Genomic DNA, 26,663 nt, shown 5'->3' with positions numbered 1-26,663 from the left:
ATGAGTGCAATGAATAAAATACAAGAGGAGGATGTTGTAGAGAATGATGTTTGGTGGACACAGGCTGAGAGGTAAGTCAGGAAAAGTTCCGCTCAGAAACCAGTGTGACAGAAGAACATTTGAGCTGAAATCTAAATGGCAAAAACAATATAGCCTTACAAAAATCTGTGGACATAGCATTGTTAATATGGGGGGTGACTAATCTAAAGACCCTAGGTAGAAGAAACTTGGTTCACTTGAGGAACAGAAGGGGCAATGTGGCTGACGTGTGATAAAGGAGGACAGTGATAGGAGATGAAGTCAGAGAGAAAGAGGCCAGATCATGAAGACTCAGAGGCTGTGATAAGCTAGGAAGGGAAACCATTGTGAATTTTTGTTCATTTGTTTGGTTTTGTTTTGCTTTATTTTGAATGCAGAGAATGATATAACATTATATATAAAAGTATACTTTTATATATATATACTTTTATACATATATATGTATATATACATATATATGTATATATAATTATTCTGATTACTGTTAAGAGTGGATTAATAAAAAGCCAAAAATACAAAAAAGGAGAATAGTTTGGAAGGTACCAAGTGAGAGATGACAGTGGTGTGGACTAAAGTTGTAAGAGTGGCAATGGAAGACCTGGAAAGGTAGATTCCGGACATGTTTATAGACAGAGCCATGGAGCTCGATGATGGATTGGAGGTTGAGCTCATGAGAAAAAGGAAGACATCAAGAATGCTACAGTAGGTTGGGGGCTGGGCACCTTAGTGGAAGTTGATACTATTCACCAAAAAAAGAAGAAAAACAGTTGACGTGTATTAAGTATCTACTGACAGTCAATCACTGTTTTTGACTTTAAAGACTTGGCTCTAAAAATTTAGCCGCTTAGTCATTTAGTCACTTTAAGATTTAACTCATTTAGTCTTTGTAACAAACCTATGAATTGAATACTATTTGATTCTCATTTATGAATTAAGAAATTGACACCCAGAGAGTGCTTGATACAAGTACTTGCTACGAGTAGCTTGCATTAAGTCACAAAGCTAGTAAGTGGTAGAACAGAAGTGGGCTTATGCCATAATTCATGCTCTTGACCCATATCAGAAAAGATACATATGTCTACTAAAAGACACGTACTCGACCATGCGTAGCAACAATATTAGTAATAAATAAAAATGGAAAAGTACGTAACTATCTATTAAGAGGTGTGTAGGTAAATAAATTGTAGTATTTTCACACAATGGAACACTGTGCAACAATAATAACAAACGGATGGATCTTAAGAACATAGCGTTGACTAAAACAATCTGCTCCAAGAGAGAATATACTGTGACATTCCATTATATGAGGTATAGAAACAGACAAACCTTTGAGAGAGTGTTATGACTGAAAAAGGGTATGGGGATGAAGTGTAAGACATTGGCAATATTTTATTTCTTGATCTGAGCACTAGTTACACAGATGTATTCTGAAAACTCTTTAAGATGTTCATTCATGTATACTTCTTGTACATATAGTGTACTAAAATAAAAGTTTGAAATAAGATAAAATAAATTCCATTCCAAAAATATTTAAAATAGAAAGAGGCTCAGGACAAAGCCCTGACACTCTACAATTCAGAGATGTGACATATGAAGAAAAACCCATGAAACAGGTTAAGAAGGTGCAGCCCATAAGATTAAAGGGATACCAAGAAGATTTTGCGTTGAGTAATCAATCGTGGCAACTGCCGCTGAGAGGTCACAGAACGTGAGGACAGAAAAGTGATCATCACTTAACATTTAATTCCCAAGCTTCTTTCCTTTTCTAAATCTAATCTACAAATCATAGTGCTTTTATTCTGATACACTTTTACCTGTGTATCACTCTACTATAATTTATTTGTGATGTCAGTAGAATAGAAAATAAATCTTGATTAAATGTTTGAAATGAAATTGCTTTGTAAGCATAAGATTTAAACTAATAAATCAACATAGTCATTCCCCTGCTTCCAATGAAGACTGCCACAAAATCAGAGCAATGATATTAAATGATGTCATGAAATGTAAGCATCATTTATTGTTAATCATTCCTTCAATAAGATACATAATTTCAATTTTTGATTGTGAGAGAACTTGAAGTAGAAATTCCAGTTAAGTATCATCCTAATTCCCGACTCAGAGAGCCTGTGAGATAATAAATATATTTTATTTTTTTGTTTGTTTTGTTTTTGAGATTTTATTTTTAATTATTTTTATTGTGATATAATTGACAAAATTATGAGATATTTAAAGTGTACAACATGATGATTTCATATATGCATAAATTATGAAAGAATTTCTCCCATTGAGTTAATTAATACATCCATCACCTCACATACTTACCTTTGTTTTCGGGGGGAGAACATCGAAGTTCTACCCTCTTAGGATTTCAATTATACAACCCTGGGTCATCAACTATAGTCACCATGCTATACCTTAGATCCTCAGGCCTTATTTATCTTATAACTAAGAGTTTGTACCCTTTTACCAACCTCTTCCTATTTCCCCCAACCCCCATCTCTTGACAACCACTTTTCTCCTTTCTGGTACTATGAGTTTAATTTTTTAGATTACACATATAAGTGATACTAAGCCGTATTTGTCTTTCTCTGTCTGGCTTGTTTCACTTAGCAAAATGCCCCTAGGTTCATGCATGTTATCTCAAGTGGAAGGATTTCCTGCTTTTTAAAGACTGAATAATATCCCCTTGTATATATACTCCACATTTTCTTTTTCTATTCATCTGTTAACAGACACTTAGGTTGTTTCCAGATCTTGGCTAATGTGAACAATGCTGCAATGAACATGAGAATACAGATATCTCTTTGAAATAATAGTTTTGTTTCCTTTGGGTATATATATCCAGAAATGGGATTGCTGGATTATATTGTAGTTCTATTTTTAATTTCTTGAGAAACCTTTATATGTTTTCCATAGTGGCGGTACCAATTTCCATTCCCACCAACGGTGTACAAGGGTTCCTTTTTCTCCACATGTTTGCCAGCATTTGTTATCGCTTGTCTTTTTGATGGCAGACATCCTAACAAGTGTGGGGTGATATCACATGGTGGTTTTGATTTACATTTCCCTGATGATTAGCGATGTTGAAAACCTTTTCACGTACCTGTTGGCCATTTGTATGTCTTCTTTGGAAAAATGTCTATTCAGGTCATTTGCCCGTTCTTTTATTTGTTTTTTTGCTATTGAATTGTATGAGTTCCTTGTATATTCTGAATATTAACCTCTTACTGGATATGTGGTTTGCAAATAATTTCTCCCATTCCATGGGTTGCCTTTTCATTTTGTTGATGGTTTCCTTTGCTGTGCAGGAGCTTTTTAGTTTGGTATAGCTCTAGTTGTTTATTTTGCTTTTTGTTGCCTTTGCTTTTGGTGCCAAATTCAAGAAAGTCATTGTTAAGATCCATGTCAAGGAGCCTACCTTCTAAGTTCTCTTCTAGCAATTTCACAGTTTCAGGTCTTACATACAAGTTTTTAATACGTTTTGAGTTGATTTTTGTGTGTGATATAAGATGAGGGGCAGGTTTCATTCTTTTGCATGTGGCTGTCCAGTTTTTTCAACACCATTTATTGAAGAGACTATCTTTTCCCTATTGTATGTTCTTGGCTCCTTTGTCATAAATTAATTGACCATATATGCATGGGTTTGTTTCCAGGCTCTCTATTCTATTCAGTTTGTCTACGTGTTTGTTTTCGTGTCAATATCATACTGTTTTGATTACTATAGCTTGTAATATATTTTGAAATCAGGAAGTATGCCTTCAGCTTTGTTCTTCTTTCTCAAGATTAGTATGACTGATCAGGGTCTCTTATAGTTGCATACAATTTTAGGATTGCTTTTTTAATTTCTGTGAATAGTGCTATTGGAATTTTGATAGGGATTGCATTGAATCTGGAGATTTCTTTGGGTTAATATTAATAATATTAATTAATATTATATTTATTAATATTAAGAATATTAATTCTTCCAATCTGTGAACACAGAATATCTTTCCATTTATTTGCGTCTTCTTCAATTTCCTTCATCAATGTCTTATAATTTTCAGTGCACAGGTCTTTCACCTTCTTGGTTAAATTTATTAAAATTATTTTATTATTCTTCGTGCTGTTGTAAATGGGATTATCTTCTTTATTTCCCCTTCCTATAGTTCATTGTTGGTTGTTTTAAGCTGCTAAATTTGCGGGATAATTTGTTATGTGGCAATTGATAACTAATACATGAGGAGTATTTTTTCCACACTTAGAAAATAAGAATATTAAGGAAATTTATAGCATAAAGAAGAGGCTTTTCTTTTCAAAATCATAAGTCATTTCTACTGACTTAGAATGAATTAAATGAGAAAGAATTAAAATGAGATTAAAACCTTTTATGGTGCCTAAAATACATACTGCACTGTGGCATTCTTTTGGCAGTATATGTTTGCATAAATGTGTAACTTACTATTCACCTATACACAAGAAAATTAACCAATAAAGAATCCCTACATATTATTTTAATTTGATAAAACAAAATTATTAGAATTGTTTTTTAATTTCCTCTTTTTTGGTGATAGTGGTGTGTGGTTTACAAGGCATTTACAACTCTCTAGAAAATATGTGTATGAAACTCTAAAATGATTGGGTGCATGTGTTAAGGATGTGTGTTTTTGGAAGGATGAAGTCAGGTATAGATACATAGCATAAATACTGGGAGAATACAAATCACATACACCCCCACACACCACAAAAAATATTATATTTGAAGTCATGTTTCCTAAGTTGACTATCCCAAATTTAGATGACTCTGTCATTGATCTGAAAATGGATTGTTACATTTAACTGACCTAGTAGATAAAGTGAATTTACTTGGATTAATAGGATTAAAAAGGAGCTCTCTATCCTTTGTACAGTGGCATATCCTGATCTTCTAAAGGAAAGTGCTTTAGCCCTTTAGCACTAAATTCAATTTTCTATCTTGAAAAGGAAAGACCACTTCTGAGGACACAAATCCACTCCTAGCTTGAAATTTAGACACTTTGCAGTTTTCAAAATCCCTGGAACAAAAGTGTTATATCTCCGATAGAAACTCTAAGTTCCTTTAAAGGGAGATTTAAGGAAGTGAGTCACTCAAAATGGTGTTTAATTTTTACTTTACTCGGCATATTAACTGCATATAAAAAGAATATCATAAAATTGTCTACAATATGAGTATATTTTTAGGTTCTGTAAGTAGCTCAAATTTAAAATACAGGTATGTGAGCCCAAATTAAACTTTTAAAAATTTCTCAGATACAAATGAATTGCAGACACAAAACCTTTCTCTAGGCAGCCTAGAAAAAACTATTTTTCTTCCTCCATTTTTAAGCCAAAGAAAGTAAACACACTGACAGAAACTGAAGCAGACAAAAATCACTTATGATAAATAGAAGATATATGAGCCAACCAGAAATCATCAGCAGAAGGGCAATCTCCTGTCAGTTCCCTCTTTCTATACTTAGTTAGAGCTTTCATCCTTCATAAGAACAGATTAACTAGATATAATAGATTTTTAATAGCTAGGCTCACCCTTCCTAGAAAACGTTTATTCTACTGGATAAGATAGGGTTCCTGATCACGAGTAATAGAATCTGACTCTGGAACTCAGGCAAAAAGAAAAGGGAAAAAAAAAAGAATTTATTGGGTGGATTTTAAGGAATTTATTGGATGGAACTTGGAAGGCCAAGCTTGGATAGCAGGGCAGCATCAGGACAATTCTGACAGGCGAAGAAGCAGGAAATGAAACCATCATCATCTTTAGCAGAAACAGTCTGTTATGGACACTGCTGCTGCAGGTTGTTATCATGGTGGCAACAGCAACAAGTGAATTCTGACCGTGCCCTGGCATTTGCTCGACTAGCTCAACATTCCGAGTCTTGAGTTGGAACATCTGATTGGTGGGACTTAAATCTCATGCCTACATACTCGCTGCCAAGGAGCAAGGAAAAGAGTGTCTGACGCCTCAGCTTTTGATGTTGGAAAAAAACGTACCAAGATTACACATGTTGAGAAGTTCCCTAGTATAGCTAATAGGAGATCATATGTGGGGCAAACAAATAAACCAATAGAAACAAATTATCAAAAACTAGCTCATGTTTTCTTACCCCTTTCAATAATAATAAGACTTCTTGAAGGATTACTCTAGTGTCTGTTTCTGTTATTAAGAGAATTTTGCTACTGGATTGATACGAGGTGATTGATTTTGTTAGGTAAATGGATAAACAGCTATCTAATGTAGTTCCCATTCTAAATGTAATTAAATGCTGCACAGGCCCAGATCTTGAGGGCAGAACTGTGATGATTAAGTTCTCAGTATTAAGTGGCGTGTTAGGCATTCATTGACTAATCTTTTTTTATTTGTGTGTTTGTTAAATTGATTTTAATTGACAAATTCTAAACATCTTGCTAATAATAGATATTATTTTTCCTCCTTCTCTCTCTTTTCTATTTTTCATTCACACATACCACTCTTCTTTCCATATGTGCTTCTGGACTCCCATTTGTCACTGGGTTCACATCTCTTCATGACTTCGCCACTCCAAGATTCTGGCAGTAACGTTTTAAATAATGCAAGCACAACAGCACTTCTGGTCTTTGCTACCCCCAGCATGATTTTGATCTATACTCATAAAATGAAAATAGTGCAAAACAGGAACTGGAAAAGTCCCTTAAAAGGCTGAGAAATGATTCTTGGGAGTGGCAAGGAGCATGGGGAAGGGGAAATATAAAGGAAAAAGCCCCGCAGCAGCTCCTCTCAGCCTGTTTTCACACTGAGCTTCGTATATGTATTTCTACCTCAGGACAACTATGTTTCACAGGAAATTACCGCCTGCCTCAGATGTGTCAGAGTAATACCAAGAAATTGCACAGTCATTCATTGATCAATGGACGGCAAATATTTAACTTTAGGGAAAAAAATCAAAACTAAATTAAAGTCTTACAAACTTTATTCAGAGCTGCCATCTGAAAAGCTTTAGCAGCCTACGAATTGATGGAATTGATGAAAGGATTCACAGAGCACATTCAAATAACGGAAACCTTTTCCTCAGAGGCAATATTCTCTAAGGAGTCTGATAAATTTCCAGCAAATTTGTGGTCTTTAAGAGATGCCTGCTGGAGAGTTTAGTTCTCTCCTTGTTGGAGGAGGAAAAGCCTGCCAAATTCCTACTAAAGTTACAAATAAAGATTTCAGTTTTGCTCTAGAGTTTAAAGGCCAAAACTGTTAAAATAAATGAATAAATAAGCATTCAGATTCAATGTAACCTCCATTTTCAAAAGAAGTAAAATGTCTCATTTTGAGTTTAGCTACTAGATTAAAAAATTATTCCTAGTTTTTAAGTAGTAATAGAAATTGGTTTCTCATGACCCAGCAACTAGGGCATAGTGCGGCTGAATTTAAACAGAAATCTTATTGTATGGCCTGTGAAGGAAAAAAATGGGATATTTAAAATAAGGGGGAAAAATGATTGTCTAAAAAAGAGAGTGGAGGGAAGGGGGAATCTATGAAAGAGAAAAATAGTTACAATCCATTATGTGAAAAGGCAAGTAGAATGGAGCTGATAATGCACAATTATCTGAAAGTCAAAATAGTATCGCTCCAGGTAAGAGCTGGAAAGCTGTTAAAATCTGTGATGTGTCCAGAGTATGCAGTCTGAGGTCATCAAGGAAGGTCTGTCTGCAGAACTGGTTTGAATGTGCCTCTCGTGAACTATCATCTGTCCTAAATGCCTACCCTTAAAAAATAATCACTGCTTAAAGAAAGCAAGTTTGTTTTCACCTAAACACGGCAACAGACAAAAACCCCAAAGGAGGACAAAGAACATTTGTACAAAACACATCTATATAAAGGTTTTTATTTCAGCTTTTCAAGGACTCTGCATACATAACCTGGAGGGGACAGGATGTGTTTTCTGCCATGCAGGTGTCTCAGAAAAGATGTTTGGATGACAGCAAAGCAAAATTTCCTAGTCATCTCTGAAAAGGCAATACTTGATAAAAAAAAAAAAAAAGCAAAATAGATAACAGAAAGAGATTGTGTGAATGAGAAGGAAAGAAATGGATGTTTCCCTTCACTCCCTTTTCATACCAGGACTGAAGAAAAACATTTTCCTCTTCTCAGAATCCGAAGAGAAACATTTATCTCAATGGTACAGATGCTTATCTGCTACTTTTCAAGGTCCATCATATGAACCCTTGACAATTTCTACAGCGTTTACTATGTAGATTTAGTCTTATGAGAGCCATGGAGTTCTTTTGTATATATTACTCTATATACACATTAACTTCAGAATTCATTTTTATAAGTAGTTTCTGTCCTTCCTCTGCCATCTCACAAACTAGGGAGTCGTATAAATACGCACACTTCAAAGAGTCAAATCAAATCTAATTTCAGGAGTATGTGACTCTTTAAAATGCGATCATGCTTAGTTGGACAGGTTTAGGCAAACCAAGGGAGAAACTTCACACTCTACTGTCTACAAACGTTATCAGCTTTTCATTTTAATACCTTTTAATTTTAGAGATACTTCTGGGATTATTTATGATCCTGCAATTTCCCCTAAGAAAAAAACAAAGTACATTCTTTTCCTAAAATTAATTTCAGTTTTTGATTTACCATACAGTAAAGTTGACTTTTTTTTGGTGTACAAGTCTATGAATTTTAACACATAGATTGATTTGTGTAACCACCACCGCAATCAAGATATAACCTCTAAGACTCTCAGCCACCCCTCTGCAGCCACTCCGTCCTTCCATCTTTACCCCTGGCAGCCATTGATCTGTTGTCTATTACTATAGTTTTATCTTTCTTTTGTTGTTTAAAATACTAGTTTATTATAGGTGTGCTTTATTTTAAAGCAGCTTTGTTGAGGTGTCATTGATATATGAAAAACTGCACATATTTAATGTGCACAATTTGATGAGTTTGGACATATGCAAACACATGTGATTATATCACCACAATCAAGGTAATAGGTGTAGGGGCCTGGAATTGGCCCCCCCAAGATATGTCTCTTTGGCATGATGATTATTTGAGGCTGGTTACTTTGCAGACAGGAAAGCAACTGAAAAGTAGAATTTACTTACCCTTTGTAAGGGACATTTACATTGTAAAGAAACTTTCCATCTGTAAAGATATCTCCCTCTCTACCAGGAAGAAGGGGAGATGACCTTGTCTCTAGAAACTCTTAATCAACGGGTAAGTCAAGGACTTAAATCTGCATTTGTTTATTGTGCTTGTCTGGTAAACTCCTGTAACTGGCTTCCCTCCCCCTCCCAAGGTTGCCATTTCTTTAAGGATTAAGCATCTTTCCTTAGGCTAGGAACTGATTGCTGCGCTCACCTCTGACCACCCAGCTCAAGACAATAGACTTGCCTCCTGCTATGCCCTCCAAGATAGCAGTCTCACTACCTGCTGTGTCCATCAAGAGCTGTGCCCACAGGGCAATCTTGTGACTATTGTGGGAGGGACATTTCAATCATATGTGAAATAACCTGTTTGGGGGTATATAACCACTCTGTGCACCCCACTTCTTCAGTGCCCTTTCTTCCTTTGGGAAGAAAGGCCCTGAGCCATGGTCCTCATAAAGCTTTGTTTAATTTTCTCTTGCTGTTCTGCCTCATGTGAATTTAATTCATTCTCCAGCCAGACGAACCCACATTAGGTAGAGGAAAAGTCTTCCTCTCCTACATAGGCATATCCAACACCTCCCAAACTTTCCTCAGTCCCTTTGTTTTTTGGTTTGTTTGTTTATGATAAGAACACTTAACAAGAAATCTACCCTTTTAACAAATTTCCAAGTGCAAAGTATTGTACTGTTAACTATAGACACTATAGTGTACAGCAGATCTCTAGAACTTACTCATCTAGCACACCTGAAACTTTATACCTGTTGAACAACTCCCATTTCCCCATCCCCCAGGCCCTGGCAATCGTCATTGTGTTATCTGCTTCTATGAGTTTGACTCTTTTAGATTCCTCATGTAAGTGGAATCGTGCAGTGTTTGTCTTTGTCCTCTAGGTTCATCCATGTTGTCACAAATGGCAGGATTTCCTTCTTTTTTAAGGCTGAATAATATCCCATTGTATATATACACCATATCTTCTTTATCCATCCATCTGTCAATGGACATTTGAGTTGTTTCCGTCTCTTAGCTATTGTGAATATTTTTCCAAGAATTTTATGTAAATGTAATTATACAGTATATATCTATTTGAGACTGACTTTTTGTTCACTTATTATGCTTTTGAAATTCACCCAAGTTAGTGCATATATCAATAGTTCATTCCTTTTAATTGCTGAGTAGTATTTCACACAGTTTGTTTAAGCATTCGTTTGTTGCAAGACATTTAAGTTGCTTCCACTTTTTGGTGGTTAGGAGTAGAGCTACTATAAACATTCATGTACAAGATTTTTAGAAAATATATATTTTCACTTCTATATAGTAAGTACTCAAGAGTAAGATTGCTGGGAAATACATTAAGTTTAACTTTACAAAAAACTACAAAACTATTTTCCAGAGCAGCTATACTATTTCATATTTTCACCAGCAACTTATGAGAGTTCCAGTTGTTCTGCAACCTCACTAGCTTTTGATATTGTCCGGAATTTTTCTTTTAGCCATTCAAATACACGTATAGTGGCATCACACTGCGGTTTTAATTTGCAATTCCTTAATGATGATATGATGTTCAGTACATTTGATATTATTATAGGCCAAGCTCATACCTTTCTCATAATGGATCTGTTCAAATTTTTACCCATGTTTAGATTATATTGTTGTATTTTTATTCTTCAATTTTGAGAATTCTTTATATATTATTGATGGAAATGCTTTGTCAGATATCTGATCGCAAATATTTTACTCTAGTCTGAGTCTCATATTTCATTCTCGTAACTATGTCTTTCACAGAACAAAAGTTTTGCTTTGTTAACATTTTTAAGATATATATATATAACAGACTGTGCTTTTGGTGTCATATCAAAGAATTCTTTGCTAAATGCAAGGTCCCAAGATTTTTCTCCAATTTTTTTTTCTGAGTTTTACTGTGCTGTAGTTTTACACTACAGTTAGTGTTGTGGTTTACATTGTCTATAATCAATTTTGAGTTAATTTTTGTATATGGTGTGAGATTTAAATTGAGGACTTTTTTTTCTCTCCACATGGACGTCCATTTGTTCTGACACCATTTGTTTAAAAGACTTTGCTTTCTCCATTGATTTGCTTTTGTGCTTTTGCCAAAAATCAATTAGCCATCTGTGTGGGGTATGTCTGGCCTCTCTATTACTCTTTCCCGTGATTTATGTTTCTTAACATAACATTACAGTGTTATCTTTATTGTACGATTCCTCTACTTTTTTTCTTCTTTTTCAGAATTGTTTTAGCTATTTTAGTCCTTTTACCTTTCCACGTAAAGCTTAAAATCGCCTTCTCCATCTCTACAAAAACATCCTGCTGGGGATAGAATTGTGTTAAATCTGTAGGTCAATGTGGGCAAAATTGACCTCTTTACTATAATAAATTTTTCAATCCATGCAGACAATATGTGTATCCATTTATTTAAGCACTCTGGTTACTTTTATCTCCCTTCAGGGTTTTCAGCATACAAATCCTATATATGCTTTGGTAAAGTTATATGTAAGTATTTCATTTTTGGAGCTATTGTAAATGGCATTTTTAAAAATTTGGCTTCAAATTTTCCATTCCTAGAATAGTGAAATAAAATTCATTTTTGTGTGTTGACCTTGTATTCTGTGATCTTGCTAAACTTATGTATTAGTTCTAGGACATTTTGTTTTGTTTGTTTTGGTAGATTCCCTGGTATTTTCTATGTAGATAATCATGGCATCTGCAAATAAGGATAATTTAGTTTCTTTCCCATCTATATGAACTTTAGTTCTTTTTATTGCTTTAATGCATTGGCTAGAATTTCCAGTAATATGTTGAATAGCAGTACAAAGAGTGTACATTCTTACCTTAGTCTTAGGCCAAAAGGATTCCGTTTTCACCATTACATATGAAATCACCTATGAATATTTGTAGACACATTTTATTGGAGAATAAAATCTTCTTCTCCTTCTAGATTACAGAAAGTTTTTGTCATGAATGAATGTTGAATTTTGTCAAAAGCTTTCCTGCATGAATTGATATTACATGATTTTTCTTCTTTAGATTGTTAATTAGTAGACTATATTAATCGATTATTGAATACTTAACCAGCCTTGCTTTTCTAGGGGAAAAAACTCGTTTAGTTTTGTGTATCATTCTTTATCTATATTGCTAGATTCAGTTTGGTAATATTTTGTGGAGGATTTTTGCATCTGTGTTCATGAGGAATTGTTTTGTTTCTTATTTTCTTTGTCTAGTTTTGATAGAGTTATGCTTGATACATAAAATTAGTTGGGAAGCGTTCTCTCTTCCATTAGCTGTAGAACAGGTGGTATTTCTTCTATAAGTGTTTGGTAGAATTCAACAGTAAAACCAGCTGGGCCTGAAGATTTCTTTGGGGAAAGATTTTAAAATATAGCTTCAATTTATTTAATAGTTACATGATTATTCATGTTATCCATTTCATCTTGGGTGAGTTCTGGTAATTTGTGATTGTCCAGAAATTAACTCATTTAATCGAAGTTAATGAATTTGTGTACAAGATTTATTTATCTAATACATAAATGACTCTTTGCACGTAAATCCTTTAGACATCTGGAGGATCTGTAGTCGTATCTCCTCTTCTGTTTCCAGCATTGATAATTTGTGTCTTTACTGTTGTCTTTTACTTTGCCAGTCTTGTTAGAGGTTTTTTGATTTTATTAATCTTTTCAAAGAAATAGCATCTGGTGTCATTGATTATGTATTTTTTTCTGTTTTCAACATCAGTGATTTCTGCTCTTAGTTTTAATTATTATTTTTCTTCTGTTTGCATTAATCTTATTTTGCTCTTCTTTTTCCTAGTTTCTTAAGACAGAAGCTTAGATTATTGAGACCTTTCTAATAAAAGCATTTATATTAATTATGCTATACTTAATGCTATAAATTTCTCTCGAAGCACTGCTTTAGCTACATCCCTCAAATTCTGGCATCTTATATTCTCATTTTTGTTCAGTGTAAAATATATTCCAATATCTCTGTGACGTCTCCTTTAACCTACAAATTATTAAGAAGTGCATTGTTAGTCAAGTTTTGGGTATTTTTCTTGTGCATTTTTTTTTACTGATTTGTAATTTAATTCCATTATAAATCAGAGAACATATTTTAAATAATTTCAACTCTTTTAAATCTGTGAAGGTTTATTTTATAACCAAGGATATCTTCCATCTTGGTGAATATTCTATGTCCACTTGAAAAAGATACGTATTCTGCTGTTTGGGGGTAGAGTGTTGTATAAATGTCAAATAGATCCAGTTGACTGATGATGATGCTCAGCCCTACATCTTTTCTGATACCCTGAACACTAGTCATACCCACTCCTGACAGAGCAGTATTGAAGTCTCCAATCGTAACTGTACAATTATCTATTTTTCTTTTTGGTTATCTCAATCTTACTTCATGTATTTTGAATATTTAGTGTTAATTACAAGGTAGGATTATTTTTTATTCGTGATGAATTGGTCTTTTTGTTGTTGTTATGTAATGTCTATTATCATCCCTTAATTTTCTTTGTTCTCTGTCTACTTTGCTGATAGTAATATGTCCACATTAATTTTCTTTTGATTAATGATTGCATAGTATATCTTTTTCGATACTTTTACTTTTAACCTATCTACATCATTATATTTGAAGTTAGTTTCTTGTAGACAGTATATGATTGAGTCATTTTTTATCCTGTCTGATTCTCTGTCTTTTAATTGGTGCCATTTAATGTAATTGTTGATATGTTTACATTTAGGTTTATTATATTATTATTTATTTTTCAGTTTGCTCCTGCTGTTTTATGGACTTCTGTTGCCCCGTCCCTGACTTCTTTATCTCACAGTCTACTTGGAATCAATATTTTACTACTTCAAGTACAATATAGAAATCTTACCACTCTATATGCCCCCTCATATATATATATTATATTATACATTAACATATATTCTAGATTTTATATGTCCCCTTCTTATATTATAGCTGTCTTATTTATTACGTCTACTTACATTGAAAATCAGATATAATTTTTGCTTTCAATCACCAAATATAGCCTAAAGCAAAGGAGAATAGTTTATTATATTTATTGAGATAGTTACAATTTCTGTTGCTTTTTTTCCTAATGATCCAAGTTTCCTACTGACATTTCCTTTCTGTCTTAAGAATTCCTTTTGCAAATCTTTTAAAGCAGATCAGCTAACAATACATTCTCTTAGTTTTCCTTTATCTGAGAATGTCTTTATGTCACCTTCATTCCTGACATTTTCACTGGCTATTGAATTCTGAGTTGGCAATTGTTTTCTTTCAGCACTTTAGAAATAGGGTGGCACTTCCGCCTGTCTCCACGGTTTCTGGTAAGAAACCCTCAGTCATTCAAGCTGTTGTTTCCCTCAGGTAATGCTCTGGTTTTCTCTTGCTGTTTTCAAGGTTGCTTTTTCTTTAGTTTTAAGCATTGTGATTACGATGTGCCCAGGCATGAATTTCTTTGGGTTCATTCTGTTTGGAGTTTGTTAAACTTCATGAATGTGTAGGTTTATGTCCTTCTCCAAACTTGGAATGTTTTCAGCAATGATTTCTTCAAATATTTATGCAGTACTGCACACATTCTCCTCTCCTGTCTCCCTTTAATGACATGAATGTTGGACTTTAATTGTCCCACATGTCCCTGAGCTTTCATTAATTTTTTCTATAGTTTCTCCCTCTTTTGTTCAGATTGAATAATGCTATTGCTAAGGACTGAATGTTTTTGTCAGTGGGAGAGGCCCAAGAGAGTACACTTACTGTCTTATCCAGAATCAAAACCTTCCAGAGTACATTCTTTATGTCTTAATTATGCTATTCAGCTTTGTCTTCAATTGTAGTCATAATCAAATAAATGATGAAAATAAACTTTTTCAATTGCAATTTTTCTTTTCCATCGTAGGCTTCCATGAACTTATGAGCACCCACAACCAATTTGTTCACGACAGTGACACATTATATTAATGTAAAATTATAGAAAATAAAAAGAAATAGTTGCTACAAAAAGTATGTATACATTTTTAATTATATTACGGTTTCTCTTAGTTTGTAACATAGACACTTTTTTATTCATGGCTTAAGTAAATGTTTATGTGGTTTATGAGCAATATGACCTGGCACATTTTGAATGCACCATCAGTAGTAATAATGCACTAAGTAGACTACTGTATTGAAAAATCACAACTTCACTAAGTTTTATTCTTTTCTAAATGATCTTTTAATTCAGCACTATATGAAATCCACAAAAAATAAACAGATTCTATAAAACCACCTCCCACAAGCTTCAGCTTAAACAGCTAGAATCCTTAGGATGTAAAACACATCTCGATTTTATCCAAATGACTTGAATTTAATCTCTTTTGCCACCATGAGGATAATCTGAAATGAGTTCAACTGTTTAGTGACCTGCTCTTGTCAAGCTGCCAGCTACTGTCAGTGCACTTCTTTTCCTCTGGAAGTAGCAAGATACAGTTTAAACAATTGAAAGTGCTGCCTATGATAACTTTATAACACCGTAGGGTCAACATATTGAAAATGCCTCACAATCACAAATTTAAAAAATACATCCATGGCAGGTTTTTGGTTGGATTTTTTTTTAGCGTGTTTTGTCAGTTCAATAAAAATTGTAAGAATGCATTTTGCTAGTTGTAGAAATTTTGGCTGAAGCTGAATGTTTTAATTATTGTAATGTAAGACCATAAAAAACTTGATTTGTAACTGGAGAGCCCTTTAATCTTTTCCAACATGCATGATCTTTTATACCGTTTCTCCATTAGATTCATTTGATTTAAGGAAATTCTAAAGCTCTAAAAAATTTACACTAAAATCAATTAGTTTGGTGAAGTTCACGTTTCTGAAACTAGAAAGAATTTTAGAAATCATATAATCACACCTCTCTCATTTTAGACATGAGAATTCTCAGACTCAGAGATCCAACCCACATTATCAAAAGTCAGGAATGCAGGCCCCTAAATCTGGTCCTGGTGTTCCTTACACAATAAGAAAATTATTTTGTGAGTCTCTTGTCCCTTTGAGAAATAATGAATATACGTGCAAAAGTTTGTTGAAATTTTAGGGGTTCATTAAACACTCAGGGATGCCATGAGAGTCTCTAAATTAGGAAACCCTACATAGGGACAATCAACTAGCCATTCAGATAAAGAAAGATGGATCTTTTTTTAAAAAAAATTTATTGCAGGAACATTGGTTTATAACATTATATAACTTTCAGGTGTACGTTGTAATATATTTTGAATTCTGTATGGATTACATCATGTTCACCACGCAATGACTAATTACAATCCATCCTCACATATATGTGCCTAATCACCCCTTTTGCCCTCCTGCTACCCCTCTTCCCCTCTGGTAACCACCAATCCAATCTCTGCTGCTATGTGTTTGACGTTCTTTTTCTCTTCTACTTATGAGTGAGATCATATGGTATTTGACTTCCTCCCTCTGACTTATTTCACTTAGCATAATACTCTCAAGGTCCATCCATGTTGTTACAAATGGCCAGATTTCATCATTTGTTATGGCTGAGTAGTATTCCATTGTGTATATATACCACATCTTCTTTATCCATTCGTCCCTTGATGGGCACCTATGTTGCTTCCAAGTCTTGGCTATTGTGAATAATGCTGCCATGAACATAGAGGTACATGTATCTTTGCGCATTTGTGTATTCAAGTTCTTTGGATAAATACCTAGCAGCGGAATAGCTGGATCATATGGTAGATCTATTCTTAATTTTCTGAGGATGCTCCATACTGCTTTCCATAGTGGCTGCACCAGTTTGCTCTCCCACCAGCAGTGTACAAGAGCTCCTTTTTCTCCACCTCCTCTCCAACACTTATTGTTTCCTGTCTTGGTAATCATAGCCATTCTGACAGGAGTGAGATGATATCTCATTGTAGTTTTGATTTGTGTTTCCCTGATAGTTAATGATGTTGAACATCTTTTCATATGCCTGTTGGCCAAGAAAGATGGATCTTTATCACATCTTAGAGTAAAGCAACTTCCATGTGGGTTAAAAATTTAAATATGAAAATGAAACAATTAATATTCTGAAATAAAACATAGGAGAATAATTCCATTTCTTTGAAATGAAGAGTTGACTCTAGCAAAAATCCACCCACCCAAAAGTAAAAAATAGTAAACTTGACTACATAAAAGAAAAAAAAACATAAGAAACATTGAAAGACAAATCTAGAAATCTATCCACACGTTAAGGGCTAAGGTAGTGTGGTCGGCAGAATGACTCCCCAAGGAAGTCCACACCCTAACCACCAGAATCTATAAATATGTTGTGTTACATAGCAAAGAGAATTTGGAGATATAATTGGTGTTTTTTTAAACTGCTAAGTTTGTGGTAATTTGTTACAACAGTGATAGAGAACTAACACAACTATCTAGCATTTGAGTGAAAATTTAGCCAAAAGATAAAGCTGCAAACACTAAATAATTTTTCCAAATTGTTTTTCATTGAAGCATTGCTTGTTACTGTTTCTAGAAAAAGACTGGAAACCACCTAAAAGCCCATAAATAGGAACTTGTTAAATAAAATGTGTTACGTACACATCATGGAATACTACTCAGCTATGAAGAATAATAAGAAGCTTTTCATACTACTAAGAAAAGATATCCAAAATATACTCTTAAATGAAAAATGCAGGTATAGTACCTTGTGTATAAAAATGACAAAAAATTAAAAATATGCTTATATATATTTTTAATTTGTGCATAGAATCCTTTGGATGCTATAGAATAAAGCAGTGGCCATGGTTACCTATTTGTAGTGCAGAGGAAAGTGGATGGATGGCATTCATAGGTAGGAGGGAGGTTTCACGGTATACACTTTAACAATATTTTAGTCATGCAAAGGCATTGCCTTTCTAATAGACAGACAGAGAAATAATATAAAAAATAGTGTATTTAAAGTTCTTCTGTACTATAGTGTACTTCCTTTCATATGTGTGGCTGCTTGATGGCATGATTCATCAATAACGAAAAAATATTTCCTGTCTAAAGGAAGGAAGAAGAAGAGAAAAGGGATGAGACAAAGAAAAACTTTTAAATTTGCCATTAATGCTTTATGTTCCGTTATTGGTATCAACGCCAAATAACCAATGACCGTTCTATAGATAGGAGAGAGAGGTGAGTTTTACTTGAGCCAGAGTGAGGATTATAACCCAGGAAGGCCTTTTCCAGAAAGGAAGAAAGCCTTCTCGAGAAGCACAGTTTTCAGTACAGTCTTATAACCTTTTAGAACAAAGAAATACATTAAACACACTCAGGATGCATAATCCTCAAAGTTTCAAGGGGGTATTCAGTTGCAAATTAGCAGGTCAAGGTGACCCTGATGTAGGGAAGGGGACTACTAATACTGGCGTTGCCAATAGCGTGTAGGAGGAGAAGTATGCTTTCTTAAAACAGAGCATTCCCTACTTTAATGGTTAAGGCAGATGTACAACATATGTTTGATAGACCATAAATCAGGCTTGTTAGTTCAAACTGATCAGTTTTGAACCCAAATAGTTACCCCATATACCTCAACATGTGAAAATCTCTTTCATTGGTAAATAACATATTTGTTTTTCCCAATTTCATTGAAGCTGTAATATAAATACAACCTGAAAAGATAACATAGTTTCTTCTGAACATCTCCCATGAAGAGATGTGACAGGCACAGGTTCATGACACATTATTCGCTTTTAAAGGGGAGGGGAGTGGAGGAATAGAAAAGAAAAGAATGGCTAAAATAATGAGGGTCAAGTACTGAAAAGGGCACCAGAGACAAACTACTTCCCTAACAGCTGGTCCCTTCCCTCCCCGACGGTTAGCATCTCGACCCTTTCTCTGATCGCCACTCTGAGAAGGAAGCCTCTCTCTTATCAGCAAATTTATTTAACAGTAGAGGTCATGAAAGTAAAAGCAGGTTTTCCCAATATTCATAAAGTAAATCTGAGGCCAAGGAACTGGCAGAAATCCAGGCCTTTCAGTTCTCTGCCAGATTTTCAGAGGATCCCTCCCTAATGCACACTTGGCTGGCTGCTAAGAGCACTAGCAGAGACATGGGGAAGAGCAGTGCTGGGTGGGGCTGGAGCCTTTTCACAAAGCTGGGGAAGCGTTTAGAGTAAGTAAGATCGGACAGGTGATGTGACGTGGGGCCACATTTGGAGGGTCTTGAAGACTAAGTAACGCTAACTAAGCAATCAAGCACCTTTAAGCTTGTTCAGATGGAGTGGCAGGATCAGAGATACACCTTGGAGATTAACCTGGCAGAGTGTACACTGTGGCTGGGAGGAGGAAGACAAAGGCCAGAAAATTTGCAGGTAAGAGCATGAGAGAAAGCACTTTTAGATTCGAAATCTATTTTAGCCTTCTAAAAGTTAGTGAGGCTGCTTGGCAGCTTCATTACTTACTGCGAAATCTGATTAAACCCCAAACGCATTTTTTAAAGGAGAGATTAAAGGAAGTGAAGTCAGAAGTTAGGACCAAATGAAAGCGTCTACAATTTTTCAAAAAATCATTTCCAAAGGGCCATTCAGTTAATTTAAGAAACACTCTGATGCATCCGTGGCTAAAACTCTGATATTTCTTATGAGAAGTGTCATTTCTAAAGTGTAATTGCATAACACATTGCTAAAACAGTAATGAAAGAATTTTAGAGCATCCATCAAAGGACATCACATGTGAAATAAACAGCGTTGGCAGTGAGTTGAGACTGCTGTGCGGCACGTTGGACAGCGCTGCCCTCTGCAGTTAAACGCGGTCTACTAACCCATCCCTGGGAAGCTTGTTATAAACCCAGGCCTGAAACCACTCAGATACTTTATCGTTTCATTTACAATAGCCAGTCAATGATGGCACTACCAAAGTCTCCAAAATGGAGGAGGAAGACAAGAGGCCAGAAAATTTGCAGGCAAGAGCATGAGAGAAAGCACTTTTAGATTCGAAATCTATTTTAGCCTTCTAAAAGTTAGTGAGGCTGCTTGGCAGCTTCATTACTTACTGCGAAATCTGATTAAACCCCAAACGCATTTTTTAAAGGAGAGATTAAAGGAAGTGAAGTCAGAAGTTAGGACCAAATGAAAGCATTTGAAATGAATGCAGAAAGAATTACTTAAGATGTTGGAAATTAGCATATGTATAGGACTAAGGAGGACAAACCTGGTTTTATTTGGTGACTATCACACACTAGGCACTGTTCTCAATGACCAAGATTGGCAATTTCCTTCCTGAATTCTTGGCAGTTCTACTTTATGGAAGTGTAGAAGCAGACAATAAAAAAATCATCAGACAATTAAATAAAATACTTATAAATTGTCATAATGCCAGAAGATAAGCAAAAAAAGAAGCTAAGACAGGTGGATCTCATTAAAGGAGGTGATATTTGAACTGATACCTGAAGGATAACAAGGACCTAAGCATGTGAAGAGTGGGAAAAAGTACATGGGATGGAATGTGCAAAGATACTGGGGCAGAGAAAGAGATGCACTTGTTCCAAGAATAGCAGGAAGGTGGTGTTGCTAGACAATATTGAAGAAATGGGACACTGCTGACAGAACTGAAAAGCTAAGCTGAGATAGACCATAAAAGTATTACCTCCCTTTACTATCAGGTAAAGAAATTGAATTTTATTCTAAACGCAATCAGACACTTTCGAGGGGTTTTAACTGAGAAATAATTTGGTAGTGGTTATGTTGTTACAAGATCATTTGTGCTGCTTTGTGGCAAATAATTTCCAGAAAGACAAAAGAAGGCAGGGGTCTAGACCACTTTCATATAACTTGTCTACAATCTAACAAACACATTCTAGTTTAATTCTTTGTGTTACGGGGTTCAAGGATTGTTAGGGAAGGTAGAGGCTATACTCATTTATAACAAATCAATTCACAGCCTTAAAATGATAAACAGTTGCCCGGAAATTATACCATTGTCTTCAGCAAAAGAAGATAGTTTAGTGACTAATTAATTGCAATCTTAAAAATGGATTAAGATTATAAAATCATAGGTTATATTTCAAACAAAAAAAGCTCATAATAATTTATCTTCTCCTTTATGATGGAAAGGCCCACCTTGTGCTAATCGGCTTCACTCCACAGATCTAACCTTAAATTAGAAACGTTCGTAGATGGTAAATGGTTCGTCTAGTATCCTTGCGCAGTCAGGAAGTTTGTCTTACATGAACTATAAATCCCTCTTAGACCTTAACATGAGAAATGTGCAAAATCCAACAAATAACCAGGATTACCCAACCAAGAAGTCCTTTCTCATCCATTTCCCAGAGCAAATGGCAGGTTCATTTCTGATCTAGAACAAGGGAATGGAAATAATATTACTGATTTTTTTTCCAGGAGTTTGAACGTGTCAATCTACTCATTTTGAGTCTGTTATCATCCTTTCTCCCTTACATGAAAAAAAAAGAGAGAAAGAGAGAGAATTTTGCTCACTATAACTTATCCAGAATCTCCTTTTTGTCCTTTAAAACAATTCAGCAGTATTATCCATGCTATGGTTCCACAAAGAGGGAAATTTATTTTCCATAAAAAGTAATACATTAAAAATTCTAGTTTCTGGCTACTGCATTAATGAACAACTTAAGGACTTCTGGAATTGAATTAGCTGCCCCAGTACTCTGAAATTATTCAGATTTCTGAGTCCAGGCTTTTGCAGTTTCCAAGCACCTTCATGAAAATAAAATCATGAAGACAGTATTAACGGATTGATTAAGAACCTTCCAACCAATGACAGAATCTGCTGTACAAATACTAAATGAGATTAATAACTGTATTGATAATATTCCCTATAGTTTGATGCACACCATTATCTATTTCAGTCCTAACACATCTGCCATGCTTTTATTTATTTGTATTTTTAAATGAATATAAATAGCAGAAAGCCAACATCCGTGTAATACTAATACCTTTTCTGCAGCAATGAGTCAAAGTTTGGCTCTGTGAATATTAAGTTCACTTATCAAATGTCAGAGTGTGTGTGTGTGTTTTAGGTTAACAGTTCCAGAGTCTGAATAATGCTAAAAATTCAAGGGATATTTGAAGCCTAACAAACTTATCAATACTTGTACTGGTTGACTTTCTTCTTATCAGTGGAAATATAAAAATTATTTAGTCCTAGTTCTGAATTAGGAATTATTAAGCCTGGAGGATTTTCTAGTGTTCTTGAGGGCACATCTTTGCTACAAGGAGATGGTTAAACCATGAAAATTCTATCCAGCATTCCAAATACACACCGCATCAAGCAGGCTGAAGTCAAGCTTCTGAGACTTTTCTGGTCTGATTAGCAATGTTATTTCAAAGAAGATCGTCCTTTATGGCTTCTGCTTTTGGAAACCAAACACCAAGGAAATGTTTTTTGTAAAGCAACATTTCTTCATTCTTGTATTTCCCTTCTCTCTTCTGCCTAAAGAATTAAATTTTCTTCCTATCTTTATAGCTAAGCCTCTTCAATATAAATGATTCTACAAATGCCAATGTCTCAATTTTGTATTACTAATAGTTATTGCTAAATGTACCTTAAGAGAGCCAAACTAGTAAATTGGAATTAGATCTAGTTCAAGCCTACCAGGAAAAAAATAAGTTACACAGAGCAGTGGATCAGGAGCCCAGCGCTCAGTGAGGACGCAGGTCATGAGGCTGGGGTATTCCAACAGGTATTTTATTAGATCACTCATGATTATAAACATTGGAATTCCAACGAAGTGACAAGAATCTTCATATCTTTACAGGAGTCTATGAATAATTAATGTTTAACAAGTACCTCATACATGGAAGTCTCAAGATCTAGCCTATCTCTTACATGGTTTCATTTAATCTTACAAGATCCCTGTGAAATTTCTACTTTTAACTTCCCCATTGAACAAATGAGAAAACAAAGGTTTTGAGAGTTTTAATGACTTGCTCAAGATCACAGAGCTCACAGTGTTGGAGCAAGGATCCCACTAGAACTCTCTATTTCCTACTTTCTAAAAGTGTTTATTCAGCACCTACTATGATTTCCTATAATCTTCTAGGGTGAGTGGTGCTGTTCTCCTTCCACAACTGAGGGAACTTAAGCTAGGGGGAAAAAAAGAAGTAACAGACTTAAAATTGCACAGCAGGTGAGTGCAAGAGCCAGGTCTACACTTTCAAGTTTCACCTCCTTTCAGATTAAAATCACCGAAGGACTATACTCACAACCTTAAGACAGTTGGTATCAACTTTACCTGATTTTCCGTAATTATAGTTTCTTGATATCTCTTGCAAATTCTGATATAAAAGCCGAAGTAGATCCTGACTTATAAGAATTCTTTTCCACGTACATTTCTAAGTTCCTTTATTGTAAACCAGAAAAAGCCAGAATTATTCCAGGAGAAGGAAAGCATATTGGTTTATTTTGTATAGAATACAACCATGAAAAGGAGAAGCAAAAACCTATGTTTTGCTACAGTTCTATCCTTTAATCAGGACGCTTCCATCATATAACACTGCCTAATCCTCTTTGTCCTAATCTTGGAGGCAGGAGCCAAGGGGTAGAAGTAGGCGCATAGAGCATGGTTATTGAAATACTCAGAGGATGACAAGTTTGTGCATATTGTGTCATTATAATTTGAAGATGTGACCTGCCCACATGTCATCACTTGTTCTGGCATCAAAGAACATCTAGAACCATTTGTAAATGTAGTTTACTCTTTGCTTCTGAACAGTGCTATCTGTTGGTCTCAGTGTTAGGCTCACCTCGTCCACACAATATTATGTCCGGCTGCGGGCATGCACTGCAGGTAAATTCACTCGTGTCTCTAGTAGCTTTGTGGAAATGAAGAGGTTGGAAAGCAGAAGGCTACGTCACACTTCAGTTGGGTTCTACAAGTTATCAAGCTTTCACCAAGCAGACTCCCGCCTACAATAACTGAAGCGAAGTATAGTCAGGTCCACCTCTGCTGTTTCTGTGTTTCTACTGGCCACAGTATCAAATGTCCCCAGGTCCGGCGTGGATGGGGTTGAAACCGTGTGGTCCTAGACTCAGCACTTTTGGCAGCTACTTCCTACTTGCTTCAGTTCTTGATCTCGGCAGAGAGGACCGCTTACTTACGCTAGGTCAGTACCTAGAGAGGCAACAGAGCAGATGGTTACAGGCATGGATTTAGGATCTACATTGGCCTGCATTCAACTGCCAGGTCTGCCACTCAGTAGTTGTGTGATGTTGGGTAAGTCACTAGATAAAAGTGCCTTGTGAGTATTAAAGTAGCGAATATACGCAAAAAATGTACAAGCACCCCTGCACGGTAGGAAGAACTAGACACCTGTTTTATTGCAATGCTTTTCTGGGACTACTTCCTACAAGTCCAGCCTAGATCCTGCATCTCCAGCTCTTGCCACAATTGTGTAAGCATTCAATTCCCGGTATTAAATCTCTTTTTGCTTAAACTAAATAGAGTGGGTTTTATTGCCTTCAGCTGAACCTTAACTGATACATTGCCCATTCTATTTCCTCTTGAGAAGTAGCTATTGAATTACAAAAATCAAGAAATTAGAGAATGTGAGGCAGTTTGAACGCTAAAGGGGCATTCTGCCACTTCCTTATTAAGGCAAGTACAACACAAATGCAGGACTGGATCCACATCAGTAGAGTAAATCATTTCTAAAAAATGTTTGCTAGAAGCTTGGAGTATATTTCCAGCCATGCTTCTTCAGGCACAACTCTTTAAAGCTATTGTCTTTAATAATTCACTCCTCTGACTCTTTTTCTTCTTGTTGCTAATTTGGCAGAAGGGATCATCCAAAAAATCTTACTGAAAATCAGATTGCCACAATGAAACCTACTGTATTAAATTTATTTATTCTTAAGAGATTAGAGAGGCCAGTCCCGGGCCCGGTGGTTGCGTTCACACACTACACTTCCGCAGCCCAGGCTTTCCCCAGTTGAGATCCCAGGCGTGGACAAGACACCGCGCGTCAGGCCATGCTGGTGCGGTGTCCTACATAGCACAACCAGAGGCACTCACAACTACAATATACAACTATATACTGGAGGGCTTTGGGGAGAAGAAAAAGAAACAAAAAGATTGGCAACAATTGTTAGCTCAGGTGCCAATCTTTAAAAAAAAAGATTAGAGATTTAAGAGGCTCCAAAAATCATCAGTAAACCTGAGACTCATATGCTTTGTTGCATATTCCACATCTCCATTTGGATTAAAGAAGTATCTTAGCTGGTCGCCGCCGAGGCTCCGCTTTCTGTTGCCGTTGGGGTCGCCCCGGCCGCGCGCTCGCAGCTCCCCGCGCAGCAGCCGCGCCGCGTCGGCGCCGTCCCGGGGCCTCAGTGCTGGGCGGGAAGCCCTGGCCCCGGGACCGGGGCATGGGCCAGGGGCGCGGGGTAAGGCGGCTTCCCGCAGGGCCGTGAGTGCCTGAAGACCCTCACAGCCGCCTACTCCGGGGTCCTGCGAGCTGGTGAAGACGCACAACCTGCTCACCACCAGGAACTACATCTTTGGGTACCAGCCCCACGGCATCATGGGCCTCAGTGCCTTCTGCTACTTCAGCACAGAGGCCATGGAAGTGAGCAAGAAGTTCCCTGGCATAAGGCCCCACCTGGCCAAGCTGGCCGGCAACTTCCGGAGGCCAGTGCTGAGGGAGTACCTGGTGTCTGGAGGCATCTGTCCTGTGAACCAGGACACAGTAGACTTGCTTTCAAAGAATGGGCGTGGCAATGACATCATCATCGTTGTCGGGGGCGCGGCCGAGTCCCTGAGCTCCACCCCCGGCAAGAACGCGGTCACCCTGCGCCACCGCAAGGGCTTAGTGAAACTGGCCCTGCGCCATGGAGCCGACCTGGTTCCTTTCTACTCCTTCGGGGAGAACGAGTGTACAAGCAGGTGATCTTTGAGGAGGGTTCCTGGGGCCGCTGGGTCCAGAAGAAGTTCCAGAAGTACATCGGCTTCGCCCCGTGCATTTTCCATGGCCGAGGCCTCTTCTCCTCTGACACCTGGGGGCTCCTGCCCTACCTGAAGCCCATCACCTCCGTCGTGGGTGAGCCCATCACCATCCCCAAGCTGGAGCACCCAACCCAGCAGGACATCGACCTGTACCACACCATGTACATGGAGGCCCTGGTGAACCCCTTCTACAGGCACAAGACCAAGTCTGGCCTCCCGGGGACTGAGGTCCTGGAGTGAACTGAGCCAGCCCTCAGGGACCAGGTCCTGGGAGGAACCAGCTGCAAATTGTTTTCTACCAAGTTCTCCAGTGCTTTTTTTTTGTTCTGTAAATTTCAAAGCGTCATGGGTGTCTGTGGATTATTTAAAAGATGCTCCAGCTTGCTCTCCTGTCTGCCCCCCCACCCCCCACCAGTCTTTCAAATCTGAGCCTGGACTGGCCTCCAGAGCAAGATTGGGAGTGGCAGTGATCCTGTGCTGGCGAGCAGAGCTGTCTTAGATGTACCATCTCTGGGATTATCCAGCCACCGCG

The 26,663-nt window shown here is 36.6% G+C and overlaps 1 protein-coding gene across 1 annotated transcript; it reads left to right on the top strand.

Moving 5' to 3' along the window:
- LOC124242649 (diacylglycerol O-acyltransferase 2-like) lies at positions 1–26,371 on the top strand. Its single transcript, XM_046667816.1, is given in 4 exon segments — positions 1–71; positions 25,398–25,572; positions 25,644–26,058; positions 26,061–26,371. Coding segments are annotated over 4 exon segments (972 nt in total).
- The last annotated feature ends 292 nt before the right edge of the window (positions 26,372–26,663 follow it).

This window comes from Equus quagga, chromosome 7 (assembly GCF_021613505.1).
Source record: "Equus quagga isolate Etosha38 chromosome 7, UCLA_HA_Equagga_1.0, whole genome shotgun sequence".
Classification (NCBI taxonomy): domain Eukaryota; kingdom Metazoa; phylum Chordata; class Mammalia; order Perissodactyla; family Equidae; genus Equus; species Equus quagga.
The sequence above is the reverse complement of the archived record's forward strand: the minus strand, read 5'-3'. Positions and strand labels throughout refer to the sequence as shown.